Source organism: Nomia melanderi, chromosome 3 (genome assembly GCF_051020985.1).
Source record: "Nomia melanderi isolate GNS246 chromosome 3, iyNomMela1, whole genome shotgun sequence".
In the NCBI taxonomy this organism is placed as follows: Eukaryota; Metazoa; Arthropoda; class Insecta; order Hymenoptera; family Halictidae; genus Nomia; species Nomia melanderi.
Window position 1 is genome coordinate 20,065,779 of NC_135001.1, and position 16,323 is coordinate 20,082,101.

Sequence of the window (16,323 nt, forward strand, 5' to 3'; positions counted from 1 at the left end):
GGTGTCGATACCCCGCGGTTTCCGCGGGGGCCGAAGATATACGGATCCGGCGCCTCGCACCTGCGGTATCACGCAAAATACACGGCCGGCGAAATTTTATGCGGGAGCCGGGGATGCGTGTATGATAAACAACCCCTGCCGAGGATCCTTTTTTCAAGACCGCGCGCGATCCGACGCGGGATTCCCCTCGTAACCGAAGGCTTATACGTTTCCCGCCCTTATTGAAGTCTATTTCGCGCGTTGAGTGCGCGAAAATTGTATGCCGGCCGTGTTCATGGTTCACGGTAACGAATGGCTCATAAAGTTTCCATAGTATCCCTTTCCTTATCCTTTCCCGTCGTTTCCCTTTTTTTTCGAAAGCTCGTAGTCGATCCCGGAATACGATCCAGAATATTTACCGCCGCTCCCGTGCGTTCCTGCAGACAAATATGACGAAGAACCGGTGTTTGCATGTTTCACGAGATAAAGGGCCCTGTAAACGTCGCCGATTCGCTTGCACTCTATTGTTTCACTTGATATACAAATTTTATGGGACGCCGTGAGCGATATTTCAATACGGCCGGAGCGCACGACCATCGGCTTGCCGCTGATAAAGAATGTTAGTTTGATGATATATGAAACTACTTGCCGTAAACTGCTGAAGTTCGGTATCGCGTAATACTTGGAACTTGGAAAACTCAATTATACCTGCTCGCTGGATTATTGATATTGTGCGGCAGTTTGTCTTGTTGAAATTAGATTCCTTCGGTGCCCGTGGAAACCAGAAGTTGCTTAGAAATTATAATTTATTAAGCAATAATAGGTTATCTATTTAACGGCGTTGCGATTGAAGGTTCTTCGCGTACGAGGATGGTGTGAATATTCAGGTGAATTTGAACTTTGAACATTTTATGATATCTTGAAAGTGATTCCAAAGAAAAAAATATGCTTGCTTAAATTTAACCCTTTGCACTCGGGAGGTGACTCAGTTATCACTTGATTTGACACAGTAAAACTGTAGAATGTGATATTTAATTTTAAAATTTGTATAATGCCTCGAGACGTGAAACATTGGAATAAAACAGCTTCGATCCTCAATGTACTGGTGATTTCTCTTCGAATCAGTCTCAAAGAACATCGTCTTCGCCTCGTAAAGAAACGTTAAATATTTCTAGTAAGGAACATTCGAGTGCAAAGGGTTAACTGTGCAATCGTCGAACTTTCCTCCCGGGAACGGACTGTAAAATCAATTCCATTGTCCAATTGGCCAGGCAAAATGGTGCCGCGAGTAATCACGGAGGAGACGGAGCAAGATGGAAGCAAGTTTTCTTTATCGGTCGGCAGGGAAATCGCATTACTCGGCTGGAACTTCGAGAATCAATTCGATTCGCGGGCGAACGCCGCGGAAATCGAGGTGGTGAAGTCGACCGGCCGTTTTTGTGCCCGCCCGCCACCTCGCGAGGCAGCGCGACGTAGCACACAACAGCTCTGCGATGACTTATAGACTTTGTTTTACTTAACAACAAAGTTTTCCTCAGATAAAGGCAGAGTTGCGAGACAAATGATACGCCAACCGCATGCTACCAGAAATGATAACCCAAGACCTTTTACGCATTCGTTGATCGACCGTGCAGGGATGTTGTTTGGTAGCAAAGAACACAGAATCTAAGATCCAATCATTTTCGCAGTACTCTTCGAAATTCCGCTTCAAACTTTACAAGCGGATTCTTTGAGATAACAGATTTAGATCTTCTTTCAGCTGATTACGACAGGATTCTGAAACGATAATCTTTCACGTGGTTTTTGCGAAGGATAGTAGAATGTTCGGTGTATAGGAAGGTCGTGTGAGTGGCGTTAATTACAACGCAGTCGACTGGAAAGAAAGATATTGCAATTAACTGCTGATTTACATAAATAACAACATGGTTAGATCTGGAGAAATGCATGTATACTAGACGCAACTACTTATTACCGGACTTATTACTGGACTGCGGAAGTTCATGCGCTCACAGCATCATCTGTCCCGTGAAACTCAGCGAAAACGAGCTTTATATAAAGTCCAAAGATAAATGCCTGTTACCGCGAACGGGATAAAACCTCTAGCGCGGGGAATAGAATTTCGTGGAAGTTTCTTTTTCACGAATTAACCTCGGGAATTTTGGGTTTACACAAACATCCGCAGTCTACTTATTACATATTTGAGTACAGTCTTGAAGGGTTACTGCGAATAACAATCTTCCACATTCCTGGCTGGAGATTGTTATCGTACTTCAAAGAAACTTTTTTAATACAAGTTCAAGTGCGCGAGTTAAGAAAATATTTCAAACGCTCCTCCCTCTTTCGCCAGTATAAAATGATGGTCCTTAAAAATTTCCTTTACTCCGAAGGCAGAAAGAACTGCTCGGCTACTCGTGTAGTGTCCTCGAAGTAGCTCTCGCGGCTCCATTTATGAACGAACTATATACACGACCAACGCGCCACGGCTGTTTATAAAAAAAGAAACCGATATCTACACTTCCCCGACGACGTGGAAACTATACCGAAGCGCATTACGCAAATGCACGGCTCTCCGCGATGAATATTATTGCGGAAACTTATTCTACGCTAGCCCCTTAATCGAATACGTCGGACGTTACATCGTTGTCCCGAGAAAATTCCAATTGAATATCGGAAAACACCGCGATACATTCAAGGATAATATTTACATTGTTCGAAGGCACGTAACAGAGCATCCTCGACGATCTCTCGATAAATTGAATTCATCTTACAAGCAAACACCCGACTATCCAACTTTGAAGCATTCGGTTAGCCTACCAGCAAACTCGAATCACCGTAATCGTCTCTTAATAATTAATTAAATACGAATGAAGCAGATGTTCCATTTCACCCAAGTGTCCCTCTTAATCAGACCTCAATTAATTTATATTCCTGCGCCTCTTCATAATGCCTGAAATTCAGTCATCGAATAATGTCGGAGCACAACTGAACAGAGCCGATTCCTTGGGGAATCCAAAATCCCAGAATCCCACTAAACTCATTTGTCTCCTCGTCAACGCGTCTCGAGCGGTCGCGACAAAATCGGGTTACCGGAAAGAAGATGATGTCCAGCTGCCCTAATGCGTCATTTGCGGGTATCAGCTACTTCCTGTTCACAGGCTTCTTCTTGATCGTCCCGGTGTTCGAATTCCCATTACTGGAGTCCGCACTCGAGGACTTTTCAGCGTCCTTCCTTTGCAACGTCGGAATGCTCGACTTACCGTCGCCAGTTATACAGGCGTTCGAGCCTTTGCCGGCCACCGCCTCCACCCTCTGCACGATCTCGACTTTCTCAGCGTACACGGGAGCACCTGGCCTCTCGATTCCGCCAGAAGGATCGTCCATGCGCCTGGAAAATGACGGGATCCTCGTAACCTTTGGTTTTTCCTTTAACGGAGGCTTCTCCCGTTGGTCCAGCAGCCTGTCCTTCTCACTGATCTGTGGACACTGAGCCTCTGGCGACGGAATAGCCGAGACTTTGGGTATGTTTCTCTGGTCCCTGGTCCTCTGCAGACTCGACGTGGGCTTGATGATGATCTTCGGTTGCTTCAGGCTGGAGGAAGAGCCTTTAGGGTCTCTGGGGGTGATTATTATCCTTGGCTCTTTCCTCTCTAGGTTAGCCACCGCTGGAATTCTGGACTCCGGCAGCGAGCTGTTGACGGGCAAGTCTTGCTGAAGTCGTTCAGCCGAGTCGATTTGACACTTCGCTCCAATACTGGTTATCGTCGAGTCGGACACGGTACTAGGAGTCGACTTATCCAATCTATCGCTCGAAGCTCCACCGCCCAGGTTGACAACAGTTTGACTCAGATTCTGATTCGCCTGGCCAAGAAGATTGCCCACTCTTGGCGTGATCACGATCCTCGGCTCCATAGCCGGGGTCCTCGTCTCCCAATTAGACCCGAACTGGATCTGATTAGACGCCTCCTTGCCTATGATCCGCGGCTCCGAAGACGCGGTGGTGATGGAGGTCTCGTTCCCCGAGGTGCACTTGTACCAATTCGGGTTCCCGATGCCAGTCTCGAGGAGGGCGGTCGGGATGCCGATGTTCTTGTCCACGCTCTGAGAAATTGGCTGGCCGATCCCGTGAACGGGACACATGGGGTTCGAGTAGATCGTGTCCACGCTGCCGCCGGCCTGCGTCCTCGAGGACCTGTCCATCCGTTCGTCGAGGGAGTCAATGATGCTGGGGTCGGAATTGTTTTTCGAGCCGTCCTGTCGCCTTAGCAACGGGCCGACGTGGAGATTGGTCGTGACCGGCTCGGTCTCGAACTGGTTCTCGTTCTCCTCGGCGAAGTCCAAGCTCCTCGACGGACCGAACATCCTCGGCGGAGGCTGCGGCGGCTGGTGAGAGGTCGGGGATAAGTGAAGCCCCCCTTTGACGTAGTCCCTCAGCGAATTGGCATGCTGTTTGGGTACGAATAGGCTGCTCGGCGCCGGCAACGATCGCCTCTTCTCGATGTCTGGGAGCACCTTCGGGTAGTTCCTGCGCTTGATCGTCCTCAACGCCTCCTCCGGGCTGATGCACTCTCTCTCCGCTATCGGCTCCCTGCAGGTTACGTTTATGTCGCACGGCGTGATACTAGCGGCGAACGTGGTCAGCTTCGCTCCGGTTTTTATGTAAATCTCCTCCGCCTCGTCCGCGGCGGGCGCTTCCGTATTCACGCCGAGCTCGACGCGAGGCAGCCTGGACTTCATCTTCGGATTGATCTTCGCGTACAAGCTGCTCGCGCTGCCCGAATCCGACTCGTAGATCCTCGTCGTGGAGAAATTCGGCTTGACGTTCCTCAGCACGTTCTCCATCGGCAGCGGGTCGCTCCTCGAGTGATGATGCTCGATCACGACCACCTGAGGAGCCGGCTGAACGTCGAACGGCTCGTCGGGAGCCTCCACGCCTTTCGCCAACTCGATCGGCACCTGGTTGAGGATCGATTCGGTCCTCGTCGCTGGTGTGGCGTCCACGGCCACGGAGACTTTCGGGAGCTTTGACTTCTTGCCAGGTCGGACGACTAATGCGGGACTCTCGTCGTAGATCGGCTCCTCCTTTCTCTCTTTCAGCATCTCCTCTTCCAGCTTCTTCTTCTCCTCCTCCTGCTGTTTGCTGAGCTTGTCCTGGTGCTCCCTCTGTAGAGTTTCTCGCGTTTTGCGTAGGTACCTAGGCGAACACCTTCGCGAACACACAAAGAAATTGAGTTTGATGAACCGGTAATTGTAAGGGCGATCGCTGAATCGCGAGAGGACGATTTCTCGGGACGAAGTCCCCTCGACGGCCTCCGATGGAACAATCGGGCAACGATTTTCTGACGAATCAGCCGAATAGTTGGACCCATTGAATCCTCTATTCGCCGGGGCAGGGGACAAGCGTGTCTTTAAGCTAAACCGCTAATTGGATTAGCACTCCGTCCGACGGCCAAGTTCAGCCGGCGAATTCGCCGGGACCTCGCCACGAATCTGTGCAATTACTAAGGGCGGGCTGGGGGGCAGTTCAAAGCGATCGGGCCGGCCACGCTCACTGGAAACGGAATCTTTACCGACCTGTGCACGATCTCCTGCTGTATCCACTCCCGAACCTTGATGTGGGTGTCGATGGTGGAGCCGGAGTTCTGTCTGGACAGTTTCGAGCGTCTGCCGAAGTTCGAGTTGTTGTCGTATGCCTTGTCGTTCTTTATGACGTCGTTCAGGTCCGGCTTGCTGTCGCTCTTGTAACCCAGCTCGCCGTAGTGGTTATCGTATTTCTCAGACTTGGCACGCTTCGACTCCTCCTTCTGGCTGGCCCGCCGCTTAAGGCCGGCCTCCTTGCTCTTCAGGTCCTGTTTCTTGCAGTATAGGTAGAGGAACGCGGTGAAGTTTATCAGGAGGAAGACCACGCCGAGACCCGTCAGCATCGTGATCACCGAGGAGCTCTTTGGCGTGCTCGGCTGCGACACGGTCTCTTCGTCCGGTCGACTCGACGTGGAATCCGGCGTCGTCGCTTTGTCGCCGGCCTCTGTCGTGGCGGACGGTATTAGATGTAGCTCCTTTGACGGGTACCTAGAACAGCGAGCGTTGTGCACTTCGACAATGTATCAAGCTGTAAGAGTGGATGTGATGGGTCGTTATTCGAATGAAATCTTCTTGAGACGTTGAGAAATGTTGCGGAGGAAAATGAGGATTGCATCTTTACAAAAGAATTTTCTTTTGGGGTTTAATATGTCGTAATGAAAATTATTGCTCGTTATATGATTTTCTAGCCATGAGAATTAATTGCATAATTTTGACAAATTTCTAAACGAGGTGGATAAATATAGAGTAGCTTCACAATCGGATGATAACGTGGTACGAGTGGTTTGTTTCGAATTCAATGGCGCTGTAGACCGAGAATAAAAGGAGTTGCGTGTTTTTTATCGATTACCGGGCTAGACAGGCAACGGAATTCTTGAAAGGGAAACACATTATCACGAGGGGACGCGTAATTGAACCCCTAAATTGCTAATCTGTTAGTTCATTGCACAGACATTTGAATAAATTCCATTCAACTGGTGCGTGCAGACAGTTAAGCATTCGGGGGTGGCCGGCGGGAGTCGGACGCGACGTGGTGCAAGTGACGTTTCATTAAATATTCTGTCCACGGTGTGAAACAATACCGGCGTGCCTGCATAAAGGTACGCGGAAATGAGTCTATTTAATTTTCCAATTAACGCACCCTCGAAGCTTTTTATAAAGCTGGAATTGCATTCGACGCGACGCGACGCAGGAATGTTTTTAGCAACAAAATATTCAAATTAATTGTCCCAGAAATTCGATATTCCCGTTGATCGCATTAACGCAATTGCTGGCGGATCGATATCTTTGTTCGAAATTGCTCTCTCGAATTAACGCGATCGAGACGCCGGAAATAAAATGCAAACACCGATCAGTTCCGAAGCTTTAACGACCGTTTTAGGATGCCAGGGAAATTCCCAGACCGACGCTCTAAATCGGGTCTTCGCTGAAGCGATCCAGAAACCGGCGTTTTTCGAATTCATTACCAACCTAGTGCCGTAGGTTTCGTAGTTCCTGTTGTTACTAGCGTTCGCGTACCTTCCGATCCCGTCCGCTTTGTCGAGAATCGACGGTCGCGGCCTTTTCGGTAACAACGGCGACAGTGTATCTTTGTTCGGATGACGCAGCAGGTTCGGCAGGTGCTCGTTCCAAAACAGCATCTCCGTCGCGCGGTACCGCGAGCCAATCGTTGGTGGAATTGCTGCGACAGTCAGAAAAGTAACAGGTATTTCAAACTTTTCTTCAGTTTAGCGTCATTCGGTCATCGTTAGGTAACAATTATTTCTATGATAATAATTACAAGTACGTATACTCATTTCAGTATTTTTGGTACGTTCGTTTACAGAAATCTAAATCGAAAAGGTTATCGTCAAAGCTGGGTCGGTAATAAAAATTCTTCTTTATGATAAGACAATTTTTCGTTTCAAACTGTTGAAGAAAATGCAACGTCACGTGAACTTACTCAGATTCAAATAGGTCTGGTTGTGGGGATCGTATTCTGGCCACTCGATCTCGTACTGCCCCCATTCCTTCAATCCGTCCGTCAGGTATGGGTACCGTTTCGCGATATTCGGGTTCCTGGATTGTGAAGAATAAACGATTGCTGTGATTTTATTGGCAATGAGAGATGACGACCGCGATGAAAATCTCTACTGTCAATTAGTAGTAAATATAAACATACATACGTTATGACTTTATGTAGAAACAATATTTCTATTCGAGGCAGTCGATTATTTTGAAACATTCTGTCAAATAAATTTCACCCACTTCCCCCTAGAATTACCGAGCAGCGAGTTGACTTTTTTCAATATTTCTATAGAAACTCTAATTGTCAGAGCACATCAATTAAAATTTCGATTGACTTTATACTCCACTTTGCGCATTATTAACCCTTTGCACTCGAGAGATCACTCTCAGTCACCACTTGATTTGATTTGCAAAATTGTAAAGTCTTATATATAACATTAAGCTTTGCATGATGCATCAATATGTGGAATAATAAAATAAAATAACTTTCCTCAATTTATATATATTTTCTCGTTAATTAGTTTCAAAGAACATCGTCTCTACCTCATCGGAGAAAATTGAATATTTCTAGTGAAGAACTTTCGAGTGCCAAGGGTTAAATCAATATCTTAATTCCCCGGAGAAGTATCTGCAACCTTTTCAACAATACGAAAGTACGTAGTTTCGGCGTTAAAAACGTTTCTTCTCGCAGTTGCGAAAAGCCTGCTTCCTAAATCGCGACTCTGTATCATAAATCGAAACGTTTCAAAAGATCTAGGCGTACACGAGCTCGCAGATGTACACGCACAGGAACGAATCTATACCAGTCCGCTTCACAGTCGGCGAGCCTTTCAAAGGAAGCGAAAGATCACGAGACTGACGATCAGCATTCCCGGCGTCATCGAAGAGACGGGAAGCATTCGAGTCGCGGATACAAACTGTTCGCGATTCATCCGTCTAGCCGGCTGGATGAACCCGCGATTTCCGGTTGCATCGGATGCATATGCATCTGCGACGGGGCGGCCGTGTCCCGAAGAACTGGGTCGATCCAATTAAGCGAAACAAAGCTGTTTAATGCACGCGGACCGAAGGCGAGCGCAGGTCGTGCTCCGCACGGTCCGTGACACGGCCTGATCGATATCGGCGCGTGTCACTGTGTCCTCCTCGTAAGAATACGTCCCTGCGGCGGGAGGCGGGAGGAGCGCGATGCGCCCGGTGCATAAGCAGAGGGCGTGGTGCATCGCTCTGCATCCGGAAACGACGCAGGACCATTAACAGAGACGACTTTCAAACGCCACCCCCGCCTGCCCCTTTTTACCCGGGTTCAGACGCATACGTTTGTATCGTGATCGATGCGACTTCGACCTCGTGCAAGCGGAAATCATTTTGATGACAGTCATTCGAAGGGGAGAACCTTCGCCGCTGATTCTGATCGATTTAAAACTTTTGTACTCGAGAGGCACCACTTGATTTGATACGGTAGGATTATAGAGTTCGATGTTTAACGTTAAACTCTGTGTAATGGATTTGTATGATTCGTACTTTGTGGGTGAATTGAATTGGGGAATTTTGAATATCTCTAGGGAAACAGTTTCGAGGGCGTTAAACGGGATGTAGAGGTTTGTTGTTCTTGGATGATGATATTTGGATGGGTTCAATAGTTTTTTGATGATAACGAACTGAATATTGAATAAGCAAATGAAATAAATTGAAATGAACGTGAGAAGTGTAAATAATAAACACCGCAGCTATTATGCAATGTAGCGTAACGACAAACAAAAGGAATTTCCGTTCATTTATTCAAATGCCCGTTAAATCGAGTACAAAAAGCAGGAATTTTATTAACCGCCGTTCGAATCTGCGCACAAACACTGCTCAACGCTCCCACATTTATTCGGATCACACGAAATTTACCCTCTGCTAATTGAAAATCACACAGATTTCAGCGAACGTCGAACCGTAACGTTCGGCGCGTGAAAACGAGTCATATTCGGGAGCGTGGGTGAACGGACAAGGACGATCGGGAGCGTGTGTGACGGGAATCAGGTGCGCGATGGTTCTCCGCCTTCCTCGGGTCGGGAATCGGTGGATTTTACGAGCGGCGAGAACTGCGCCGGAACGCGTTTCACCGAAGAATCGTGGCGTTCCGCGCCGGAAAATCGCCTTACCTTTGAGATACTTGTTTCACGCGTGCGAGCGAGAAGGACGGAGTCGGACACCGACGAGCGAAGAAAGGATAGGGCGCGCGAGTATATACCTAGAGCCAGTAAGGCGCGAGTTTCGCGTAACCGTAGCGGGGTGGAGTTACCCTTCATCAAAATTTCGATATTGGGCCGGTTTTCCGATATTTGAGCGCCGGCGGAATGATATTGCTCTCTGTTCTCCGCGGAGAGTTACCGTTAGAAACGCTCTCGCGAGGGTTCGCCGCGGCGGGCGCACACCGTAGGATCTCGATTACGGTACCCCGTTCCCGGATTCGATTTCCTCGGAACGGCGGACCGTGGCGAGTAAATGGGGCCTCGGCTAATAAAAAAATTTATTTATTCGTTTCATTCGCGACACCGGGCCGCGCCGTTTCACCGAGCCGCGATAGCGAGGCGGAGACGGCCGGGATTGCGGGTAGCGATACCGAACTTCTGAATTCTAATCATCGTTCCCGCCTCGAAGTCGAAACGGAGCCGATTGCCTCGGAATTCCGGCCACCGATCTCTACCGACGGAGGAGTATATACAAGGACGAGGATTGGTCGCACGGGGTTCCCGGGGAATCGATGAAAAGCGAGGACAAAGGAACGGGGAAAGGTGGCGCTCGATGAGCAAGTTGCCTCGCTAACAATGCTTTTACGGAGTCAATGTTATTTATGAGGACACCGTGCACCTTCCAGCTCTCTAATTCGGGTTTAATCGATATCTCGGTTCACCGGTTGCCCGACCGTCTACCGAACGCCGATGTCGGCAATACTCGGAACGATTGAGTTCTTGATGGCTGGGAGCTGTGCGGCGTACTATGATTAACGCGTTGCCAGAACCTGGTGTTTCATCGGTTGTCCCTTCGTAGCGTAGATTAATCGATGCGAAGTGTATTAAATATTTCGCGATTTTGGTATCGCGCTATGATCTAATTTCGCTATTGAATATTTTCGTTCGATATTAATCATTCTAGAAGTTGCATTCATCGCCACCGCGACGATTGATGTATTAAATGATCAACGTCAAGGTGCAACGGTAACACATTGGTTTCCGAGGGAAATGCATCTCGATGGATATCTCACGCGCGAAAGGCAGGTACTCCAGTCCGCATCGATGAAACGGATGAAATTGTCTTTAATTGAATACAATTAATGTTTCGAAACGCGACTGTGGGATCTACGCGGTCCAGTTGCATCCTACAAAGTGTATAGTTTAATTAAACCACGGGTCGACGGTTCGAGTGGTTCGGTTACGCTAATTAAAATGATGAAAAGCCACACCGGGAATTAAATTCCATCGAGAATTTCCGTCCGATTTCACCCGCGCGTAACATTTAAATCGTCGCCCGCCCCGTGTCGCCGGCAAAGACACGGATCACCTTTTAATCACTTTTAATTCGAGCACGTCGAGGCGAATAACAGCGGCGCCGCGATACGGGAAGTCAAGTTAAAGTTCAATCGAACAATGCCGCGGTGTTGTGTAAAGGGGAAAAGAGTGTTCCCGGCGAAATGGACCCGGTCGTACGCGCAATTACCAGCGGAGTTTACTTTCGAAAATTATCTCCTAACGCGCGGTCCATTCGCCGGTTGAAATACGAGGGAAATTTCGTGCTTTCGAAGATAAAACAGCCGAATCGATTGGCCGAGCTCGCCGCCGCCCTCTTTCCAATCTATCCAGATGAAATGTGAGAGTGATTCGTGTATATATAGGTAATCTGCTTGTATCGGGAAAATTAAAATGGCCGATGTATCGGCCCGTTAATTCACCAATACCCTGTATCAGAATAACAAGCGTCAAATTGCTAGCTGCCGGACTCGATGCCGAAACATGACCGGCCGCGCGGAGCGCCGACATCAAAAGCCCCGCAGTCGAAAGTTACTTCCGCCGATGGCCACTCGTCGAGGACGTGTCCGCCTTTGTGACAGAATTTTTTTAATTCTTTAATTTCCCTCTAGAAAATTACGCCGCTCGGAGATCGACCGTAATATTCCGGCGATAGGTAATCGAATTATACATTACGGCTGATTATGCATAATATAAAAATTTTCGTGGAACGAGTATGAAATGGAAACTGCTGCGCGCCGATTCGCGAGAATAGAGGTATTACAGTGAAATAGACGTTCGCGGATTTTTCGAATAAAGCAACCGAGGCGTGCGGGTAATTGTTAGCGAGATGGTATAAATGATTTAATCTCGCGTCGAGAAGAATATAACGAGGAATAATCGAAACTGTACCCATTAAACGGCGCCGTTAAAACGTAAGGGATATTCAAGCCGTTCCGCGTAGAAAGGTAATTTCACGTGTAGCAATATAGTGCATGATACTTTGCACCTCGGTCCCCTTACTTTCCGGCTTTTTGATGATCCGACCGATTCAACGGAGCTTCGCGTCTCGTTAAATTCCCATTAAAACTCCGTTGTTCCGCGCCCCGAACAGTTTAACGTCTTGCCGGTAATTTTCTCCGATTCTCCTATCGCCCGGGCCCCGGCTGAACGTCAATTTCCCCGGCGTTGTTGCCGCCCGCCGTTCCCGCCCCGCGGAAATACGAGGAAACAAAACATAAATATTCAAAGGTGCGGATAATTGAAAATCATGTTTGAAAGCGTCTATTTCCCGCGCGAGGGAGCCGGCCAGCGGCGGCGGGACGGGCGGCTCGGTTTATAATGAATTTTCAGACCGGCGAATATTTCCCGGCGGGGCTCGGAACACCGCGAAATTGTTTCTCCGCTGGCACCGGTTGTCACGTGTACGACCCATTGTTCCGGAATTTCTATAAAACACCGCTGGATTTATTGTAAAACTGTAAACGGGCTCGGCGGGGACCGCGGCGGCGGCGGCGACTCGGATGGTTCGCGAAATGTTTTTCCGGCGTCGAACGCCGCCTCGTCTCGACCGTTCGAAATTTATTATTTAATAAGTGAAACAAGCTCGATTCCGGCGGACCCGATCCGTTTCCGCGCGCAGCTCGTGCAAACAATGCCCCCGGAGTCGTGAGTAATGTCGAACGCGTCGCCGACGATTCGAAAGCACTCGAAACTAGAGCTTCTAGCGCCATCACGCGCGGAGAGCGACACTAGTGGCTCTGAACGATGTTTTGCCGTTTCCCCGCTGGATTCCACGCACGCTGTGCTCGTTTTAAGATTTCTTTTCTCCTTTAATTAACCGGTACGCGCGTGCCGTCGAACGTGTTCCATCGCTCGTCGAACCGTCGGCCGCGAGACGGAATAAAATGACGGATACACGTTTCGCGTAAGCGCGATCGAGACGCGCTCGATCGACCGGAAGTTCGCGATTCGTTCTTAACGAAATTATGTTGCATAAGTTTCCCGTGGCCCTGGATATCCTTAAGAACTACCGGCGATGCTCTTAGTTCTCGGTCCCGATAAATTAGCGCAATTACTCGCAGCTTCTCAGGCTTATTGACTTAACAAACTTATCTCCGTTCCCATCGCTTCTCAGAGGGATTCGAAACTTCCGGCGGCACGCCGAGGCGAAACCGTGAAGCCACGATCGCGGTGGAATCGGCTGTGCAATATTTCTCCGCGTACAGCCTGCGTCCCGCGGACCTCGTAAACGATCGCGCATTTTTCACCGGCGTATAATCAAAATCCACATTAGCGGTTCTAATAGCGATAAACCACACGCGCCTCGGACGCCTAGCGATAATTAAAACGTAAGCTAAACGGAGCGACGCGAGCTTTGCGTTCAATTAGTTTCGATATTTACGATGCGTGCGTGCGTGCGTGCGGCTCGATAAATTATATTAAACACGATCGAACGCCGGGGATAACCGATTAACGTTCCGGCCGTTCGTTCCCGAGGAACCTCTATATTCCCGGCCGTCGAAAGAAGCCGCGGGTAACGGTGTCACCGACGATCTCGACGAATTAACGGGAACTTGAAACTTTCCTCGGCCGGCGTGTTACGGAATTATTTAATTAGGAAGCTGCATGTACTTTTACCCGAGAACTCTTGTTACGCGGCTGATGACCTTAAAAGCTAACGAGCTAATGTCGCGGGAGCAGCTCGCGGCGGAAAGGAGGGACTCACCCGACGTACGCGAAGCTGCACCACCAGTTCATCATGGCCTCCGAAAACAGCGTCTCGCCGATGTTGTATCGGCGTCGCAGCTCGTATTTATTCCCGTCGAGAGGCACGCCGAGCACGTAGGGCAGCTCTTCGCCGTGCACGGTGCGCTGGCGTTGTTGCTGCAAAGATAACGAGGCCACTCGATATATACTTTCCAGCCGCATCCGTCGCCATCATCGGGTGACAAAGTTTCGCGCGGTTGGCTCGCCGAAATTTCGCGGTCCGGAAGAAGAGCGGAGCCCGCGCTCCTCTCGTCTTCGAACGCAACCGGCTCGGTGTTATTAACTTCCGCCGCTACCTGGCCCGCTCGGCCCTTCAGCTCGACGGAATTTATCGAGAGCGCAACCGAGCCCGGGACAATTGATACGCTCGACGGATACGTATCCGCCGTGTGCCATTCAAACGATTAATTGCTTCTATAATTGAAATATTATACTCGTACCGGTACCCGGGGACTGACCCTGTTCATCCGCGATAGGCTTCATTTGATTGGAGATTCGAACGAAGAGCCTGGAATTATTTACTCCATCCATCCGGAATATTTCATTTCTAGTTTAATGAAGAATAGACGCGCTTTTCCGGAGAAAGCGCGCGAAGCCATGCTCCAGCGATGGATTATTTTCTATCTGCGCGTGGGCGAACGGATATGGAATAACGATCGTAGCGGCAATTTTTGTTATCGATTGCGTACTATCGTAGTGCAAAGTATGAACACCGTGGGTGTTTAACAATAGGTTCACGGGCATTTATCGTACACTTCATTCTATTATTCCTGAAAGAATTGATGCTCGTTTATTTACATTGTGGAAACTGGAGATTTGACAGTAGGTAATTGGGGTACATGTCAATGTGATCAATCAAAATCGGCAACATTTACAAAATAATATTTCTAAAATCCAATATGCGTCAATTTGCGTTCCGTAAACCTAGTGTTAAAAGTTCCGCGTTCCATAACTAGGCTATCGATGCGAACGATCATTCTAAGATTCAGAGTTACAAAGAGAACTAACGTTACATAAGATAAATCAAGAAAACAATATATAACATACTGAAACTGAAAATTGTCAATCAAACTTCCATTTATCTCCACTTTTGTACACATCAATCAAACTAATACTCGACTAGCCTCAAAACCGAAGTGTTCCACAAGAAAAATTACATTCCCCGCTTCACTCGTAATTTTCCATACATCATCGCTCATCCTCAGATATCTCTACCTAAAACCTTCACCCTGTAACAAAGGCTCCCCAGTTAATCGGCCGGAAGAAGTCCAGCAGCTTGTCGCTAGTTTCGTCGCCGTTCCCGGGAGCCAACGGCAAGACCGTCCGGGGACGCCGGGCGGACGAGACCGCGTAGCGGTCGCGAGTCAACACCGTCTACGGCCGGGTCGTCCGTAAACTCGGCGTCCAATGGTAGCGACAGCCCTTTAACCTCGGGTTGAAAACCAGAAACGTTGTTACATTCGGTTTAACGACACCGCCGGTCACTGTACCCGGAGCGTAACAAGCCGGCACGCAGCGGCGATAAAAATAGTTGGCCGGGCTCCAAATGGGTTCCGTAGCCGGGATTTTTCTCCCTCCCCTGGAGTTTCGCCCCCCCCCCACCCCCTCGCCGCGCGTTGGCGCGGCCGCGAATACAATGAATAGCCAGTAGGTCACGCTCCCTGTTCCCCCGGCTGAAGGAATTCTGCCGACGAGCTCGGCGGCGGAGTAAAAATGAATAAAATGCAAAGTACACCGTCTAATCGTACGTGCTCCAGTTTCGTGCCGGGGGCCCGACGGGACGGGAAGAGACCGTCCGCGATTTATGCGCTACCGTAATATTTCTCCTTGCTTCCGGGATCCTTGACCCGGATGAATTTGTCAGCTGGTGGAAGAGACCGCCGCGAGTGCGAGCCGCCGCCGCCACCGTGAAGATTCCTTGGTGGTCTCAGACCGTGCTCTCCGGGAAGAAAGCTGCTCCACTTTCCTACATTCTAAGCCGACTCGCGTCTAGAGTAGGTCGCGCAGCGCGCCCCCGCCGCCTTCCTTCCTGGGTTCGCGGTATTTTGCTCATTCGAGAACGACCGGATCCGAGTGTCTCGGAAGGAGAGCTTCTTTCGGGAGCCGGTTCCGTTTGATTAGATTGCGCGGCGCGGCTTCGCGATCCATTTAGATTATTATTTATCTACTTCCGTGAATTTACTATCGAAAGAACGTCCGATCGCGTTCGACGGATGAATCCTTTGGGTAGACGTAGATTCTCATGGATTAAACGCTAGGAAATTGAAATTCGAGAGATGTTTATCGAGACTAGGGATTGTAATTAGAGGTAAAAGGCAATGAGGATTGTAGATTAAAAATTCCGTCGCTTTCGTTTAATCGTTCCAACTCGAGGCACGCGAAGTATTCATTTATATTCAGCGAGCATGGTCGTTCATCGAGCGAACAATCACATATTTCTGCGCCGGAGTTTATATTTACAAATGTTTTCCCGGGCGGCGTGCCAATTTTCTTTGGAACT

General features: G+C 49.0%; 1 protein-coding gene across 3 annotated transcripts in view; it reads right to left on the minus strand.

Moving 5' to 3' along the window:
• Positions 1 to 1,632: 1,632 nt before the first annotated feature.
• The window catches only part of LOC116429173 (uncharacterized), a 90,096-nt gene continuing 75,405 nt past the window's right edge, over positions 1,633 to 16,323 (minus strand). For 2 of the 3 annotated variants that reach the window (XM_031981796.2, XM_076365766.1), the window contains exons 10-14: positions 13,783 to 13,940; positions 7,499 to 7,614; positions 7,027 to 7,237; positions 5,551 to 6,045; positions 1,633 to 5,182 (exon numbers count right to left, since the gene is read on the minus strand). In XM_031981796.2, the coding sequence (XP_031837656.1) occupies positions 3,118 to 5,182; positions 5,551 to 6,045; positions 7,027 to 7,237; positions 7,499 to 7,614; positions 13,783 to 13,940 (3,045 nt within the window). In that variant the 3' untranslated portion in view covers positions 1,633 to 3,117. The remainder of the gene's footprint in view (positions 5,183 to 5,550; positions 6,046 to 7,026; positions 7,238 to 7,498; positions 7,615 to 13,782; positions 13,941 to 16,323) is intronic. The other variant, XM_076365767.1, reaches the window with a different exon arrangement.